Source organism: Nematostella vectensis, chromosome 5 (assembly GCF_932526225.1).
Source record: "Nematostella vectensis chromosome 5, jaNemVect1.1, whole genome shotgun sequence".
NCBI classification, from domain to species: Eukaryota; Metazoa; Cnidaria; class Anthozoa; order Actiniaria; family Edwardsiidae; genus Nematostella; species Nematostella vectensis.
In genome coordinates, this window is record NC_064038.1 from 8,456,397 (window position 1) to 8,475,875 (window position 19,479).

General features: G+C 38.1%; 1 protein-coding gene and 1 long non-coding RNA gene across 2 annotated transcripts; one reads left to right on the plus strand and one right to left on the minus strand.

The window, feature by feature from the left end:
- Positions 1–948: 948 nt before the first annotated feature.
- LOC116609471 lies at positions 949–9,319 on the minus strand. Its single transcript, XR_007308188.1, has 5 exons — positions 9,210–9,319; positions 3,723–3,749; positions 3,085–3,219; positions 1,820–2,055; positions 949–1,068 (listed from the first exon to the last, which is right to left on the minus strand). It is a non-coding gene; the product is annotated as an uncharacterized LOC116609471 (long non-coding RNA).
- Positions 9,320–9,899: 580 nt separating this feature from the next.
- On the plus strand, positions 9,900–14,645 carry LOC116609477 (semaphorin-5B). Its single transcript, XM_032370316.2, has 8 exons — positions 9,900–10,060; positions 10,407–10,520; positions 10,912–10,935; positions 11,264–11,344; positions 11,627–11,650; positions 12,391–12,558; positions 12,913–13,092; positions 14,494–14,645. Exons 1-8 carry the CDS (start codon positions 9,976–9,978, stop codon positions 14,511–14,513), a joined length of 696 nt encoding a protein of 231 aa, XP_032226207.2. The 5' UTR covers positions 9,900–9,975; the 3' UTR covers positions 14,514–14,645.
- Positions 14,646–19,479: the final 4,834 nt, after the last annotated feature.

The following is a 19,479-nucleotide window of genomic DNA, read 5'->3' on the forward strand; positions in this document are numbered from 1 at the left end:
GATCTTCTAAAGGCTCTCAAATCATAGACTGGGGATGGTCTAATGGGTACTTTTTCGAGGGCTTTGAAAGAGGTGTAAGTTAAAAAAAGAATCGTTGAACGGTATGATAGTACGTTTGTCAGGGTTGCATTAGTGGGTCAAAAGTTGCAATTTATAACACAACAGCGTCATGCTGAGTATAAAAAAAAAACCATTGAGTATATAACCCCTCCAGCTAAAATAGATATTTTTCGTCTTTAAGTCTACAGAGAAAAATGCTTTTTCTTTTAACGTTATGAAGCAAATACACAGAATAACCTTTCCTGATGGCGGTCGTGCTATGTCGACCGAGTGTCCGGGCTAAGTCGGGCGTCAATATAGTGCCCTGAGGGTGGATACGCGTTCGACACTAGTGGGATAGCATTTGTGAACAGGCGGCCGTGAGCAACCATGCCAAGATAGTCGAACTCGTCTTTTTTTTTTAGAGGTGGGACGTTGGACGAATGTGGACTTAGGGATCATGATCCTATATATATTTATATAACAAGTTTTTTATTAGCTGTTAAAACATCTATGATTTTCTGTTTTGAATTCTGAATTTCTACAATACTAGTAGGGGAGCAAAGCAGTTAAAATTGTCAGTTTTTCAATTTCTAAGGATATAATATATGCAGTGTTTTACGGGGCTTAAAATCATTTTTTATAGAAAGTTTCTATTTTAGTCCACTGCAGATAGTGCAAGTATTGGGCCAAGTACTTCGAAGCAGTTTGCCAATATTTGTTCTTGTCTTCATTTCTAACATTGGCGCTGTGTGCAAGGGCCCTAAGATATGGCATTATTGAGCTTTTATTTGTTTATCTATTCCATTTTAACTGCGCGCAGTTGAAAATGAATGTTCCCGTTATGGCTAATAGCCCCTTCGGCCCATGAATATAATAATAAAAACAAAACAAAAACAATTACACATGTTAGGGTATCTTCCGTTTTATTAACGCATTCTTCAAAAGTTATTGACAGTCTTTGAGTTCAACGTCATCAATAGCCATGTCTGAAGTGTAGTGACCAGTCAACACCCCGCGGAACTCCACCTGCCAGTCAAAAAACATCATTTAGTAGGCCCCCAAATGGTTTTGGCCAGCACTTGCGAGCGCCGAGCACCCCGTTTTTTATGCGAGACCGAGCATTCTTAGGCGTAAAAAATTGCGCGAGCACGCGAGCACGGCGGAAAAAATTGCGCGACATGCGAGCACATCGAAATTTCGGGGGACCATTCGGGGGCCCTTTTAGTGGGAGGGCTTAGTAAAACACAGGGCTTAGTCAAATATAGCTAAGTAAAGATAAGCTGTATAGAGGAGGGCTTAGTCAAACCTATGTTTATATGGGGAAAAGCTAAGTCAAACACACGTTTATGTGGGAGGGCTAAGTCAAACACATGTCTATGGGGGGGCCAAGTCAAACCTATGTTTATATGGGGAAAGGCTAAGTCAAACACAAGTTTATGGGGGAGGGCTAAGTCAAACACAAGTTTATGGGGGAAGGCTAAGTCAAACATAAGTTTATGGGGGAGGGCTAAGTCAAACACAAGTTTATGGGGGGGGGGCTAAGTCAAACATAAGTTTATGGGGGATGGTCAAACATTAGCTGTAGGAGGGGGGGGGGCTTAGTGAAACATACGTCTAAGGTGAAGGGCCTAGTCAAACACATGCAGTAGAGGGGAGGGGGTTTAAAGTCAAGGAAAAGCTTAACAAAGGGGTGGGTTAGGTTGTGTTAGTCGGAAAAAAGCTACGAAAGGGGACTCAAGCATTCTTACACTAACAGTAAATCATAAATACGCCATACCTGAGTTTCCCCAGTCCCCGGCAGCTTCACTTCGGTCCGGATTCAGTCGGATCCCTGCTCCCCAGTCCTCTGGAACATCTCATTACCTGCGACAAGGACCTTCAGGGTACCCATTTTCTCGCCATACATGTGATAGTAGAACGACAGGCAAGACGAGCCGGTCAGGGAAATCTTTTTTTGGATCTTGGCGACCGTGCCTGCTGGAAGGGGGGAGCTTTCTGTGTACATATAGTATCCTGCAAAACATAGTTTACATGAAGTATCCTGCAAAACATAGTTTACATGAAGTATCCTGCCAAACATAGTTTACATGAAGTATTCTGCAAAACATGGGGGAGATATCAAGAGCGATAGGATAATAGCATAGTTTACATGAAGTATCATACGGAAGATGTCGGAGATATCACGAGCGATAGGATAATAACATAGTTTACATGTAGTATCATACAAAACATGGCAGAAATCAAGAGCGATAGGATAAAAACATAGTTTACACGAAGTGTCATACAAAAGATGGCAGAGATGTCAAGGGAAATAGGATAAAAACATAGTTTACATGTAGTATCATACAGAACATGGCAGAGATATCAAGGGCGATAGGATAATAACTTAGTTTACATGTAGTTTCATACAAAACATGGCAGAAGCGATAGGATAATCAAATAGTTTACATGTAGTGTCATAGTTGGCAGAGATATTGTATGACACGTAGTGTCATACAAAAGATGGCAGAGATGTCAAGGGAGATAATAGCGACATTTACCTCAGCAGTTTTCCCCTCAAATTTTCTATGAGCTCACGTTTGAGACCATGAATTAGTGTTCTTAATCATTTGACTCTTGAAATAATATATTTTCATTTACAATTTGCACAATTACTAATACTTTTGGCTCGGTTGAAGTCGAGCACATGTTTCCCCCCCACCCCAATTTGCTAAACTACATTTTCGCCAGTACGTCAAACCGCAAACCGGTAACGGCTAACCGCAGTTTTTCGTTTGCGGTTGATTCTGAAAACGCGATGCTAAATGTCTCTAATAACATAGTTTACATGTAGTATCATACGAAACATGGCAGAGATATCACGAGCGATAGGATAATAACATAGTTTACATGTAGTATCATACAAAACATGGCAAAGATGTCAAGGGAGATAGGATAATAACGAAGTTTACATGTTTACATAGCTTTGAAGTCACTATGAAAATAATATAAATTTTCATCTGAAACTGCAAGCTGAAAAGAGAAATTAAATGAAGGCGTCACCTTTCCCAGTAGTATGATCGTGCTCGGGCCCAGTCTCCTCGGACCACGTGTATACCGTATATCTTCCCCAGTCGATGTCGTCATCGGTGGCCTGCACGAAGCCGTACATGTCCTCGTCGAACGAGCAATTGAATGCTTGACATGACCATTTAAACTATGTTAGAGCAGCAAATGAACGGGACAAGGGGTAAATGGTTTTAAATATTAAAAGTTATAATGAGATACGAAGTTGACAGTGTGATATTTGAGGAAAACGAGAAAGATGAAGTTGATGATGGAGATTTGATTGCAGCAATGGAGAAATTCAAAGGTAATGATGAAAATGATTATATTAATGATGATGATATTGATGTACGGGGATATTGATTTAGATGATGATGACGATGACGTATGAAGATGACGACAATGATGATGATGATGATGATGATGATGATGATGATGATGATGATGATGATTAAGATGATGATGACAATGATGATGACGACGAAGATGATGATGATGACGATGACTATGACGATGACGATGATAATGATGATGATGACGACGACGACGACGTCGATGATGATGATGATGATGATGATGATGATGATGATGATGATGATGATGATGCGGTTGTCGCTGTGTCATGTGACTCTTACCTGATGGTGCTGTCGTAGGTGCTGGCCCTACAAGACAATAGCGAATAATGTTACCCCGATGGAAACTCACGCAGTTATTACCTAAAACAGACTCAATTATTCATTAATACGAGAGAATATGAAAGTCAATTGATGATTTTGCAAAAGACATAAACTTACGGGTATTGGGTAAAAACGAACAAATAACAATACCCATTCGTTAGATAGATAAAGCATTGTTTGCATTGGCAATTTTAAATCACTGTTTCGCTCAGTTCGATATTTTTTTAACGCAGTGGCTTTATGCCCGACAGTCTGAAAAGGTCCTCAATGGACTAAATGCCCGACAGTTTTTAGTTTACTCAAATAACCCAGTAAATTGTCGACCTAGTAAGATTAAAATAAGAAAGATCAAGCGATTCTGAATTGAGCTTTGTTTTCGGTATTTAATGTTCTTTTTCGTCTATGTACGTCGATGTAAGCTCAATTTATTGCCTTTCTCAGGCGCGTACCCAGGATTGGCTGATGTGGGGGGGGGGGGGGGGGGGTGCGGAGTCATAGGTATCATATGGAAAAAACTTAGTATTTGAATATTCCTTAATAAGAAATGACCCACTTTTTGGCCGCCAGGGCGGAGGGGCACCTGTTTCCCAACAAATTTAGAATATATAGCAGCTTGGCAAACTCACTTTCTTGAATATTTGCAGAGGCACCTAGCTCTCTGTTCTTTGCTTGAATGGTATGGGAGAAGGTTTCATGCCAGTTTGAGTAGCTACGTAAACTAATGGTAATCGTATTTCAATTGTTGGAAAGTTTAAGTCAGGCACCAAGGTTATAAAAAGCAAATAAAAAAGTTATTTGCGTTTCTTCTGGTTTCAAAATTGTTGCACTATAGGAAATCAAAATAATTAAAGATAAAACATGCCCTGAATGTGGATAGTGATAATTGGGACAAACCAGAGAATTTTCTGCTTTCTGCAGGGATCTTTTTATAGATGGAAAGTCCCATAACCGCCAACCTTGATTTTACTGTTTTCTAAATGGCAAGCGCCCGCGTTCTTCCCTTGCAACAATCGGAGACGACAAACGACATAGTTTCTTGTATCAATTTTTCTTTATTTGAAACAACCTCCTTTTTATTACAAAAAAAAAAAACTGACAAAAGCACCGGGTGTGCACACTCAAAATTATGCTGAATTTGGTATAAGATGAACCGTTTTTTTTTCTTGACTCGTGTGAAAAGTAACGTGTTCGCGGATTGCGTTTCCTATTTTTACTGAAGTAGACTCGCTCTTGTGGAAACAGTAACAAGTCAGGGACCGCGGAGACCATAAATAGGTAGACATTTGTTATTGGTCCTGGTACAACTGCTCGCCAATATCATGATCGCATGGCGCACTTGTCAGGGAAGATGACCAAGGATTGTTATAGGATATTAATATGTTAGTGTCCAAGAAAACAGGCATCTACCCATTACCATACAAGCTTGGTTGTGTGCAGGTGACGAAGGGTAACTATTGATTCAAGAAGTGATCAATTATAATCAGTGAAACCGATTAATCGTACATGCGTCATCTTCCCTGACAAGAGCGCCATGCGATCATGATATTGGCGAGAAGTTGTACCAGGACCAATACCAAATGTCTACCTCTGTGATATTTATGAGAACCGGTAATATCCACGGAAAAAATCCAGAGATTTTAGACTCCAATATACTTGATGATTAATCGGAAGATGTCATTAAATGCTGACTACTTTTGGAGGATATGTTTAACATTAAATTTGTTACATACATTTGTACTGTCTTCTATATCTTTATTTAGGCTTCTTCGGGACACTTTAACTGGATGTCTTAATAAAGACAAAAATTGGAATCGAACAGCACTGTTTGGTGTTTCACGTTCAGACGTTCATTACTCGTCCGAGATCACAACTGCTCGGGTAGTTTATATTTTTTTTCATTTCCTTTATTTTATTTTATTTTTTTTATTTTTTTGCTCGGCAGGAGGACCGTTTCAAAGAGTGCTTGAGTTTTAATAAAGAAGTTCAGTAAGAAAACAGATTTTGAAACTACCTTTCTTTTTGTTGGTTTCGTGACTTGCATATGAAGAAAACGTTGTCGTTTTGGGGGTCTGGTACCGAGGAAACTTAGTTTCTTTTCAGGGACCTTCTCAACTAACTAAAGATGGTCACAGTAACTGTTTTTCTCTTCTGGTTACAAGTCATAAAGTTTACGAAGCCCCTGGGGTACGCTCACCTTAAAAATTACAAGAATCATGCAGATTTTTCAAATAAGGAATATATTAGTTTACTTATATGGAAGTGACCGCGTTTGGCAAAAATGACAAGTTTTGGCTCAATTTTCTTGATATGTTATCAAACAAAGAAAGTTTTGCAAGGGAAAGAGCATTTTCAAAGATAATAAAGTAATCACGCAAACCAAGGGCGTGGCTAGGGAGGTGGCCAAGAGGTGGGGCCCCCCTTCTAGCAGCCAAAAATACATTAAATGTACGAGACATTATCTAAAATACAGGAGAAAATGCCTTTTGGACCCCTTCCTTTTAAAAATCCTGGCTACGCCGCTGCAAACTTCACCCTTCTTAAGATTCTCTCTCAATAATTACAGACATATTTTCTGAAAAAACCTATGCATAGTTTTGGCTGTACAGATTTTCACAAGTGTTTGCAAAGAATATTTTTGTCCTCACTGTTTTTCCTTTGATCTTAATTGCTCTTGAATATTTATTACTTTCGCGCAACATCTATCGCTTTGATTTTTTTCCAAGAATATCCACCCCAATCTACCCAAATTAAAGAAAATATTTGGTAGACGCGCCTTTATTGTTTCGCAGTGGCAATATGCCCGATAGTCGGGAAGGTCCTGAATGGACTAAACACAGACAGTTTTCAATTTATTCAAATAACCCAGTAAATTGTCGAACTAGTGAGTACAAACTATTCTATATTTGTTGAGCTGTTGAGTAGGGCGAGACAATAAGAATTGGGCTTTGCTGTCGGTATTGAATGTTTTCTGTTGTCCATGTACATTATAGAAACGATGTATTTGAAATAATACGGAAAAAGGTTAGTTGTAATGTGGATCGCTCAATGAAAAATGATGGTATGACTAGAAAAACTACAGACAAGCTGTAGAAAAAAAAAATAGATGGTCTGCGTAGACGTGGTGTATACAAGCTATAAATAAAATCAAGGTTGTAAAAGTATGTTAAACGCCTTTGTGAAACACAGTAGTTAGCCTGACTTTTGAGCGTTAGCCCTTTGTTGGAGCAAAATAGACAGGAATGAAGTCAAGAGACAGGAATAACGTACAGCCATAAATATTATCAATACACTTGCATTGAAGTTCACGAATCCTGAAGCCAAGTTTGTCAATACACAAGTTATAAGATTTAGGATTTTCCAATGTTCAACTTTAAGTCGACACTTAACGTACTTTAAGTTAAGCTTTGTTCTTAAGGATTTACAAGAGACATCATGGTCTCTTGGGATTTAACAATAATCTTTAAAGTTCTTAAAACCTTTCACTTATATCAATCTAGCCAAATCAAAGCATACATGAATTTTCAAATTCTGAAAAGGGAATTGAATTTGATTGAAATTTGAATTTTCTACAAATCTTTGAAAATTTTCCGGGCCGCGCGAAAGGAGATTGAATCGAGTGAATAATTCCAAGTTTTGGCGGGAAAATCTGAAACAACGTATTTTCCTTAAATCCGTTTAAATTCAGAGACGGAAATACCACAAAATATTGGCGAATTGTTTTCTATTGCAATGCTACCCACAATAAAGCGAAGAATAATTTAAAGTCGAGAGTTGTATGCGAAAAAAGAAAATATCGTTTTGTTGTAGGTTTCAAAACAGCGCGCGCTCGTGTTAATGTCGCCATTCTTGATTACGAATGCAGCGCGCGCGCACAATGCAAAAACAATTCAAAAGACTAAATAATATCTGCTAAATTTTGCAGATTTGTTCCCTGAAGTTAAAGAATCATTTGACTACCAAGTTGAGATATAAAGATGACGGTAAAAGTTGTAACCACACAACGTTTTTCAACAATAACTAAGAAGACATAAAGACGGGAACCGGTTTAGCGCGCGCATATGTTTTCTCATGTAATTTGGTTGACATCTTGATCTACGTCACAAATGACTGGACCCGGGCCTTTCAGTTAACGGCCTTTTTTCCGAAGGTTGACCAAAATACCTCAATATTACAGTTTTGAGTTATTCGCGCGAACGCGTGTTTTATAGGCCGGTCCATACGAACCACATACAATTTGGAAGATAAAAATATAAAGAATTGACAAAGTCTGTCAACTATGAAAGGTTATATGGACTTTAACAATCTAATGATGATTTTGTGGGAAAAAAACTACCGAGGGAATGTTGATATTTTGAAAAAATACAACATATTTTTCATTAAATTGTTAAAGAATTAATACGACTTTCTAGAAAATTTACTTTAATGACATCTGTTGAGGCCCACATATGTAATAACCTGCCACATTTGTTATAACGGCCACATTTGTAACAAGGTAGGTCACATTTGTAATAAACTATCTGATATCTCATGAAAGAAGCATCGTTATAACAAATGTGGCAGGTTATTACAAATGTGGCCTGAACAACATCCTATATAGTAAAAGTTTGAAAAGAAACAGTTAATAGATAACACGAATTACGCGGATAAGGGCGCGCCTAATTTATGTTTTTTTTGTGATGAATTCTCGTCAAATGACACCAAAACATTTTTTCTCTACTAAATCTAACCGATTTCTGTTATCCTTTACAACATTCACAGGGCCCTCGATAAATTGATTACAAGGTTTGATTGGTAAGGTATCAAACACTGAACGAGAAATTTCCGATGTCATTTGAAATTCTGTGATACTGTTCTTTGTCGATTGTCGACTCTCCTTCGCCGATTAAAGCGACTGATAAATGTTGTCGCAATTAAAAAGGGCCATCCCTTTGTCAGATTGCACTGAGGCACAACTACCCTGGCTTCGACATGTTTATTCTTCTCTGAAAGATTAATGATTACAATTGATGATGTGATAGAGTTAATTTAGTGTTTGACTGAAGGTTCCATATTTTCATAACAATACATACGTTAATAAAAAAAAAATGTCATCAATATAATACTTAATTCCTTTTCCAGTCTAGTATAGGGTAAGGAGGGAGTTTGCTATGATAGGACGAGCTTCAAAAGCTTAAAAGAAACATTGATCTATCCTTACACGCGTTCACTGTCTTTTGCCCATAGACGTTCTCGAGTTGCCTTTCGCACACAAAGCATTTATTAGAGCTTTAAGAAGATGATTTATCCGTGCTTTAAAATAATTTTAGGGTATAACTTTGGATGTTGAAATAAGATCGCCGTAAAAAATATATTTCAAAGTTTGAGAAACCATAATGAAATGGGGTGAAGAAAGAGTTGAAATTGAAAAGATGTGAAATATTGGGGGCTTACAGTAAGGGGGCTTACCTTAAGCCCTGTTCAAACTGCACCAGCACCATTTAGCATTGCTGGCGAATTCTTGCTCGACAGGACAAAGGAAATGTCAGAAAGTCCATTTCCCATTTAGACATTTCCTTTGTCCCGTAGTCAGTCAAGCAAAAATTCGCCACCAATGCTGGCAGGTGCTGGCGCAGTTTGCACGGGGCTTAAGAAATTACGTGGGTTTTTGAATAGCAAGCACACCGGAAATAAACACAGTAATGCTTGCGTCCGTCAAAGCAAAGAGTGGCGATCAAGTAAAATCTTTCAAAGAATTTTTTTTTAAATAAGAGAATTTCTGTCTGATTCGTAAGCGTTGAATAAGTTGTCTTTTGTTGTTGTTATTTCGCCGCCAAAAGCCTGAGCGCGCGTGGATTTTTCGCCCAAAAAGTCAAGTGATCTCTTAGCGAAAGTCGCCTTGAACACCAAACATAACCCGGTCTCAGCTTCAAACTGTAGTGTTATATATGATAGCCAATATCATCTTAATCTTGTTTTTAAGAATAAAATCAGTTTTTTTCTGTCCTGCCTTGTTGGTGCAATCACTTATTGAGTCTTCATCATTAAAAAAAAAAATTGACTGTTGATGGCTCACACACTTCCTGACCGACTTCATTTTTCCCACCCTTTGACAACTAACAAAATTTATCCAGTACTAATGGAAAATTATTTATGGGAGGCAAGTATAACACAGCTAGATACACAGCAGATACACAGCTAGATACACAGCTTTGTAACAAGATAGTATAGCGCAATGAGAATCGCGGGCTTGCTGTTGCTGGTCGTCAGCCCGGCTTTCTGCGCAGTCCCCCGGCTGAGAAAAGTCTCTGTTCCTCCAGGTAAATTTCCCGAAAATTATCAAAAAAGTCAATCCTTTAAGAATAATCATAGGTGGCCCAGTTTGTTATCGCGTCGGCGTACGGGTTCTCCTATCTTTTCTGAAACGGGTTCGATTCCCTTTTGAATGCTTGTTGAATGAACCTACTAAAAATTGTGCGTGCCTCTGTTCCCAGACGGGTCTTCAGGTTTCAAGAATTTTAAAGCACATTGAACAATTATTATATCTCCAATTATCGATGTACGGCCTTGGGCCGTACATTCAAGACCTCGGTTTGATATTTCTCCGTACAGCCCTCGCACTCGGTTAATAAGTAGTTAATCTTAAATCGATTGCATCTTCAACAGATGTTGAAGACCTAAGGAAAGGAAATGTTCAAAAAATAAATGCCTCAGAAGAAAAACGAAATGCTGTGTTGGGCTTCTGGGAAGTGGTGGAGAACAAGCGGGAGATCAAGTCTGGTATGTAATGCAATTTTGTTTGGTGACGAGTTTGATAATGGTTATGTCTTCATTTTAACACCAAGGATCTAATCCCCGTCTTCAATTTTTTGTGTATGGTTGCTGTTGTTATTACTGCTATTGATGATTTCAATTTTGGTGATTACGTTATAGAGAAAAGTTGCGATGATAATGCTTAAATCGACAATAATTATGATGGTGACAAATTATGATAATGAGTTGATGATTATGATTATGAATTATGATAATAACAATGATGATTATTAATTATGATAATTAGATGATATGATCATGGTTATGAATTATGATAATAACAATGATGATTGTGATGATGATTATGATGATGACAATAAATTATGATGATAACGGTGGTAACACCTTTTTCTCACAGGCAATCAGACAACAGCTTTCAAAAGTATGTATCGTTCCATGGGTATAGGAAACCCTGTATTTAGGTATAAGAACTTTAATACAATAAATACAATGCACGTAGAACAAACAGCTGAATCACTGTGTATACACAACCTCTTCTCACAAGCGTGCTCTCATCACTCACGTGCCATGGCGTGACAGCGTTGCGTTACATACGTTTAAAATAGTATATTGGGCGAACCCAAAGTATTGATCGTGTTTTTTTATGCTGAAAATTTGCTTTGATTTTAAAATCTTTAATCACATTCTACAATCATATTTGATATTTCAATTGCAAAGCTGTTATCAGGTTAACAATAATAATGTTGTAGTAATGCGTGAGATAAAGCAAACAATGGGGTCCTGGCACGAGCGACAGGACGTGGAGATCATGTGGGAGAACATAATCTCTGGTATGTAATAAACATTTTCTTGGGAACGGGTTTTGTAATAGTTATGTCTTGATTGCGACAACAATGTTTTGTGTGTATAGTTGCTGTTGTTGTTGCTGCTGTTGATAATGGTAATTTTGATGATACTGTAATAGAGAAAAGTTGGGATGATAATGATTAGATCGACTATGATTACGATGATGATGATTTTAAATTTTGATAATAATTTTAGATTATGATAACAACAATAATGATAATTGTTATGAAGATGATGATGATGACAATGAATTATGATTCTCACAGGCAACAATCCACCACCTTCCATAGGTATGTATCGTTCTCTGGTATAGGAGCCTTTTTTTGTTAAAAGCGGGTATTCGTACCATGGCACCTGGTGAGAAGGGGGACATAAAAGGGGAATACTGGTTGTGATGCAGGTAGAGATTGGTGGCAGGGGTGAGGGGGGAAGGTAATTGTGGGGATAATGCTACGTTGAGTGGAGTTGGACTATAAGGAGTGATGCAATGGATCTATACAGAGGCGAATCTTCCTATTAGCCCTCTGAACAACCACTAGGAAGTACACCCGGTCGGTAGGGACATCTACGGGTTCCAAAATCCTTTTTCTTCACTTATCGATCTATCTCTTTTAGAGGCGGGTCTGCACAGAAGACCATCACGGGGTAGTAGATCTTGAGGTTATCCTTATAAGCAAATGCAAAAATGAGAAAATATTAGCTGATTTCGCCCCCCCCCCCCCCCCCCCTCCAAGAAAAATCCTGGGTACGGGCCTGGAATACCTCTCGTGCCCTAGAAATATCAGCCCATGGTGACAATTGTTGGAGGCTGCAAATTACTGGAATCTGTTCTCTTTACGTTTTTTTTTTATCCCCTAACCATATAACCATGAGTATGCTAACGTCTTTGTGTTATTTCCATGTCCCAAACAACAAAGATAATGAGTACGAAAGATTCCTGTCTGTTGGTTTAGAATCAAGGGATTCTCTCTTTTCCGAATACCGGGATAACTAAATAAGATTGTCTACTGTTTCACTTACTGTCTTCTAGTTCCGGGTCTTGGCTGGAGCGAGTTTACCTTATACAGCCCATGTGACGCTACTTGCAAAAAGTACCGATTGCGATTCTGCATCAACTCCGACCCCGCAGCGTGCGACAGCAACTATCCATCGGGTGTAGAGAAAAAATGGATTTCCTGTACCGTTGACGAATGCAATGGTAGGAGTGGTATAATGCCTTTTTAAAGAGACTCTGTCGGCCGTTTTTGTTAAAATACCAAGTGTGAGAAAGCATCCATTTCTTTTGTTTGATTTGGGGAAGATATTATATTAATTATTGAGAAGTTTATTTTATAAATTTAATTTGGTAATGGAGTGTACAACTTGTGTTTTCGAGATTTGTATCACATAATATTTCTTTCAAGAATGAATTAAATCGACGACAAAGATGTGGCTGTCTAAAGCTGTTATTATTTTTTTGTTTTAATGCATTTTCTTTTTTTCTTTTTTTTTAGTTTATACTTTAAGGCCTTGTAGGCGAGCCTTCATCATTAACTCTATCCTTTCCCTCTAGCGCCTGTCGATGGTCACTGGGGCCGCTGGACAGCGTGGAGCGCCTGCAGTAAAACATGTGGAGATGGAACTCAAACTAGAACGAGGGTGTGCGATGACCCTGCTCCAAAGAACGGTGGAAGCGCATGCGTAGGGGATAGCTCACAGACTCAGGCCTGCAAAATAGCAACGTGTTGGATAGGTGAGCAAAGCCTGAAACTGAGAATACCACGGCGCTCCAGGTAGCCCGGTCTAAACGCACAGATTTGAAAGGACGATGACAGCCCTAAAGAACGATTTTCGATTCGGGACCGAATCTGTTTCACAAACCGAAGCAAACCGAAATGGCCCGCCAAATCGTAGCATGCAAATGCTCTGACCGCTCTGACAAATCGTAGCATGCAAATGCTCTGACCGCTCTGACAAATCGTAGCATGCAAATGCTCTGACCGCTCTGACAAATCGTAGCATGCAAATGCTCTGACCGCTCTGACAAATCGTAGCATGCAAATGCTCTGACCGCTCTGACAAATCGTAGCATGCAAATGCTCTGACCGCTCTGACAAATCGTAGCATGCAAATGCTCTGACCGCTCTGACAAATCGTAGCATGCAAATGCTCTGACCGCTCTGACAAATCGTAGCATGCAAATGCTCTGACCGCTCTGACAAATCGTAGCACTCATGCAAATGCTCTGACCAGTAATCAGCCCAAATCGGTTTGTGTAAATCCCCCTTTAACCCTATTCAGAGAGCGGGGGGAGGGGGGGGGGGGGGCTTAAGACCCCAAGCAACTTTGAGCTGCCATAACTAGAAGGACTAGAACTTGAAATTTGACGTCTTTTAGTAGGTATCTGTTTGTTGTAAACCAAATTTTGATGTGTGTGCCCTGGTAACCATAGCAACCAAGTTTATTGAAAATTAGGCAAAACGCTATAAGTCGTCAACATCAACGTTGATAAGACGTGCTCAACGTAAATCAAAGTCATATAAATGTTTTATACCTAGTTAGTCAATTTAACCTTCTCGAAATAGTGCTTGTAAATAACAAAAAAAAAACATTCATATCCACCTTAAATCATTAATACAGAACTTGAAACGAAGATTAAATATTGTCAAAAAGCTTTAGATTTTGCTACCCAGTTTTTATTCATAAAAATAAATAGCTTTCATTAAATCCAAGATAGCGGATGCTGATGTCACATAATTAGTTACAAATCGCTGTTTTTTTTACTGACATCTAAAATTGGCAAAATCCTTTTTATATCACTCTATTGATAGAGTAATAAAATAATCAATATATACACCAAAAACTGAAATTCGACTCTGCCAAAATTTCGTCTTAAATAAGACTTGTGACTTCACAATGACTATTTTTTTTATCGGTCGGTTTTTAAATATTTATTTAATTATTTAGAATAATTTATTTACATATTTTATACATTATTTTATAATATTTATATATTATATAAATTATTTATTATATTTTATAAATTATTTAATTCACACATGGATTCTAGACTGCAACCTTTTTAGAAATAGGTGTATATGTCTTCAAAACCCTGTGCATAAAATGTATTAACTAAATTGATTGTTTGTTACAGTGGCAATGACCAAAAAATGAACACCAAATCAGGAATGGACCATGGACTCGATTGGAGCGGGGAAATCAACAATGATCATTCGATAATCAGTGGCAACACTAGAACATGAAGATACCGAATAAAACACCGAATAAATGATGAACTGCTGCAAACTTTTATTGTTATTTATGCGCTCTCACTATTTATTGCTACCCACAACCGTTCCCCCCTTCAGGCATTTTCTTAATATTCAGCGTACTGATATAAATGATAAACAAGAAGCACAGGCTGCCCAAGCTCTGCCATTTGTTTTTTCAAATATATATATATATATATATATATATATATATATATATATATATATATATATATATATTATATTTTTTAGTGTTTTTTTTCGATGATTAGCACCACATACCTCTTTACCAGATGGAGAGAAAAACAGACAAGAAAGAGCAAGGGAAAAATGACAAGCTACAATTTCTGAGTTGCTGTTTACTAAAAAAAAGACAGATTTAGGGCAGCCAATAAGAAAAGAATGTTGTGTAAATTCTACCAAAATCTTATTTCCTTTTTTTCTTCTTGTGAATTTTTATAATAATATCTACGACCATACCACTGACCAGAAGTACGTAAGCACGCAGGAACAGCGATAATATGGACCACTATCGCTTTTGGTATAAGTGTAACAACACGTATTGTTACTAATCATTATTAAGATTTGTTTGAGAAAAAGTGTAAAAAAAATTGATTTGAGACAGCTGTTTTTTGGTCATCTGATGCGGCATGTTTAAGGCTGTCATCAGAGACAATTTATATTATCTATGTTATCTGCAACTATGTTGTATGCAACTATGTTGTATGCAACTATGTTGTATGCAACTATGTTGTATGCAACTTGTTTTCAAGAGGATCGGAGAGAAGTTCCCGGTGCAAACAGCAGCGCCAACATTGACTAGCGTAGCGTTGCTCGATCAAACTGTAGCCTGTAGCCTTGGACATCAAAGAGGCCAGTCAACCGTCATTTTTCACGCTCCCACAGTATCGAGTTACACGAAAACTCTGCCATTACAAAAGTCCAGAGATAAGCGCAGGGCTGGTTCCAAAGTAGTAGTTCACTATTCAATTAATAAATAATAATAAATAATAATAATAATGATGATGATGATGATGATAAATCGACTTGTTGATAAATCGACTTGTTGATAATTCGACTTAACTGTCGATAATTCGACTTGACCGTTGATAATTCGACTTCGACAGTTGATAATTCGACTTCGACAGTTGATAATTCGACTTCGACTGTTGATAACTGAATTGTTGATAATTCGACTTGATTTTTGGAGAAGAAAGTAGTGAGACCTTCATGTGGTAACGATACTAAATCTTCCTGAAATCAGAAATCGATAAAATACGCATTTATAGGCTGACCACAAGAGTTTAGACCAAGGATAAACATTTGATGAATGATTATTGGTTACAAACCAATACAAACCCGCAAAAAAAAAAAAAAAAACAGACATTCTTGATCACTGCAAGCTGCAATGATATAATATAATCAGTTAAATATAATTTAACTGAAAAGTCAAATAACGTTGCATTTGCTAAAGCAGGAGAGGTCGATCATGTCATAGGTTGTAGCTAGTGCGAAAATAATGCTTTCTTCCGATCTAATTAAAGCATGTAGGCTATTAAAAGTTTAAATAAAGATCTTTCGGCAATCCGTTCATAGTTTTCCATTAGATTTAAGAAAATAATTCTCCATGATTTTTATCTGAACATAGCAGAGAAGAGTGCCTGGCGGCTACGATTTTGGTCAAAACATTATTCTCAGACTACCCACCCAAAAACATATAAGGCGCAATTAATTCAACGCCTCAGTACACAATAAATACATTCATCTGAAGGAAGGATCTTTCCCGACATTTTTTCTACGATTTTTGAGCTCCTAGCAAGGATACATTCTAAAAGCCGCAACAAAACTATTTTTACTATAAAGTTGCCACCGTCGGGACAAAAGTAGATTGGTCTATCTGGCGCGTATACAGGGAGTGTTTCAAGTCCGCTAGTCCCGTATGTCCATCCGAGTTGAAGTGCCTGTACATCAAGTTATAGGCCTGACTCTCAGCCACTGATTTTTTCTTTTGGTTAACTATTTTACTTTTATGGTTATCAAAGCGTATCTGAAACTTGGTTTTAGCAGAGCCTACATATAGGAAATCGCACACTCCTTACAGAGAGCAGACAAACAACATTTATATCACTGTTTCAGTGCAGGTCATGGTTGGTACTAACGCATGTCTTTCCCATAGTATGACCAGTAAAGGTGTTACCCATTTTTAGAAACTTACTATCCTTACAGATTACACATCTAGATGCTGAATAAGGAACTCTTCTATCGCTGCACGACACCTTTCCGACAAATTTTAGCAATCATCACATGGTCCCGACTCGAGAAAGAGACATTATATATAATGATATAAAAATTAAATATATGTGTGTGTGTTGGTTGAACAGCCTATTTTCACTTATATAGTTAGTGGAGATGCATAGAGCTTGAAACCTAAGGTGCTTGTACACGCGCCTCAAGACGAAATCGGGTAACACTATGTACTTTTCTTTGCAAAGTAAATCTAGTCTTTAGTATAGCACCATGCGAACTTTTCTCCGCTTCATTGAGTTAGAAACTACACAAACCTACTTAAAGCTGCAGGGGCTCTACAATGAACAGTAGCGGATCTAGGGGGAGGGTTTTTGGGGTCTAACCCCTCCCCCCCCCCTTTGGGCTGCCAGAAAGCCATATGTAACAAAAAAATTACCCCCCTCCCCCCTTTATCACTGAGCCAAACTCCCCCTTTAGAGAAAAGCTAGATCCACCCCTGATGAATGACCTGAAAACGTAGCCAAGGGGAGTTAGAGTTAAACAGAGGGCTACACTTTCGGTGGAAACCCCGAGGTTAGGCCGTGTGTATAGATTATAACCTTTCCTGTTAAGTATAAGCCGTAGTCCCGTGGTTTCTCTTGAGCCTTTTCCGCAATAGAAAACTTTGTTTGTTATATGTGTTGATTCCTTATAACTAAAAATTTTCTATTACTCTTGTTCTGTAAAATAACTAAAAACAAACAAAGAAAGAACAAAAAGGAACACGGGTTCCATGAATTGTGAAAAGTGTGTAGTGCGGGACAAACACCTCTGGCCTCCCGGGGTTACAAGAAGGTGATAATATTAAGATCACCAGAAAAGAGTACTAAGGCACTTTTGGACACGATTCTATGTATGTATGTATGCACATGTATTTATGTGTTATGTACCGTCCTGTTCACAGATCTTCATGCTCTTAACAGGCCGTCACTGGTCACCTATTATCTTTTAACTGCCCAGTTATAATATTAATATTGAATTAAGATCCTAAAAGTCATAATTTTTTAGCTAGTAATGTGTTCAATTGAGGTTAGGTATCAGGTTGGGAAATTACATTTAAAGACCTAGTACTAATACACACCTATTGGTAAAAGCGTCAAGTCGATTTGTCAACATTAGCATGTGATCCACGAAAATCATCTGAAAAACTAAAGGCGATACTGATCTTATTTGAACGGTATCTAGTAGTGTGGCTCGTTCTTTATTCTTGTGCTTAAAATCGTCCATAAAGAACTAGTTTTTCTTGTAAAAAATCACGTTCTTTTTGTGTTGATAATTCGACTTGAATAGCGAAATGCTATCTCCTGCGCATGCGCACCGCAACAATTGCGCTTCACAGCACACATGCTAATGCTAATGCATGCTAATGTTGACAAATCGACTTGACGCTTTTACCAATAAAGTTAGTAAAGTTACCAAGAGGTGTGTGTTAGTACTAGGTCTTTAAATGTAATTTCCCAACCTGATACCTAACCTCAATTGAACACATTACTAGCTAAAAAATTATGACTATTAGGATCTTACGCTATAACAGGATACGACTGTACATCATTCATCGCAAGTCACTCCAAGAAGAGTACATGGGAAGCCTTGCAGCGCCATTTTGACCTTCTGATGTCTTTAGGAAACGGATAACTTGAGGAGCAAAGCATCACTTCTGGGGAGGCGTTTGTCTGTCACGTTTATGGAACCTCGGAGAACACCCTAGACAGGGCTCGTGTCCAGTTGTTTGTGAAGGATAGTCTCCAAGAGAGACTTCCACCAACTAGTGATGCCTTTAGATTTCATGCAATGCAGTCACAGTACCAGACGATGATATGGCGCCAAGCAAGCGTTGCGAAGCCTATTTTAAGCGGAAGGCACAGGATGCAAAGTTGTATACGACCAGCTTGTCCCAGTCTTGATGTCGCTAGACCCTGTAACAAAGGGTGTGCATGGAGATGCTATCCTGTAAGTGTAGCACTGGTTGCTTAACACTGCGTTGCAAATGCAGGACCAAGACCAAAAATCCAACACAGCCTTGGGCGGTTGCAAGAAAACTGGTGAAGGATGCTGCATTAATTCATGTTAGGGTCAGAACTGTTTTTTCTAGTCAATTAACGTGGCGCAGATTTGAGTATGTTTCTTTCCGAGCTGCACTGCCGAAAGAGCCTCTAAATGGCTGTACCCTAAACCCCCATATATGAACGATGACTTCATTGAATTTATTAGTGAATTGACGTCTATTCACTGGTTTTATCGAAGTTTAACCCTATTTTTTCTGTAATAATTCCATATTTTTTCTTTTTTTCTTTTACAAAAAAGCACAAGAATCCAAGATGGCGGGCCCATGGCGGAAATCCTTACAACAAAAATTGATTATAAACGTTATTATGGCCTTTTTGCATTGTAAAGCCGTTAAAAGGTTGATTTTGACATATCTGAATGATGCAAAATGATTTCAGCCCGATATCTGATAATTTAGGTAATATTTGAAGAATAGCTAGACATCGTATTAATGACGTCATTGTGATGTCATAATTGATTCTAAAATAGGGCGTGACGATTCTTTGCATGGTGCTCATTGTCTGTAAGTTTGACTGATT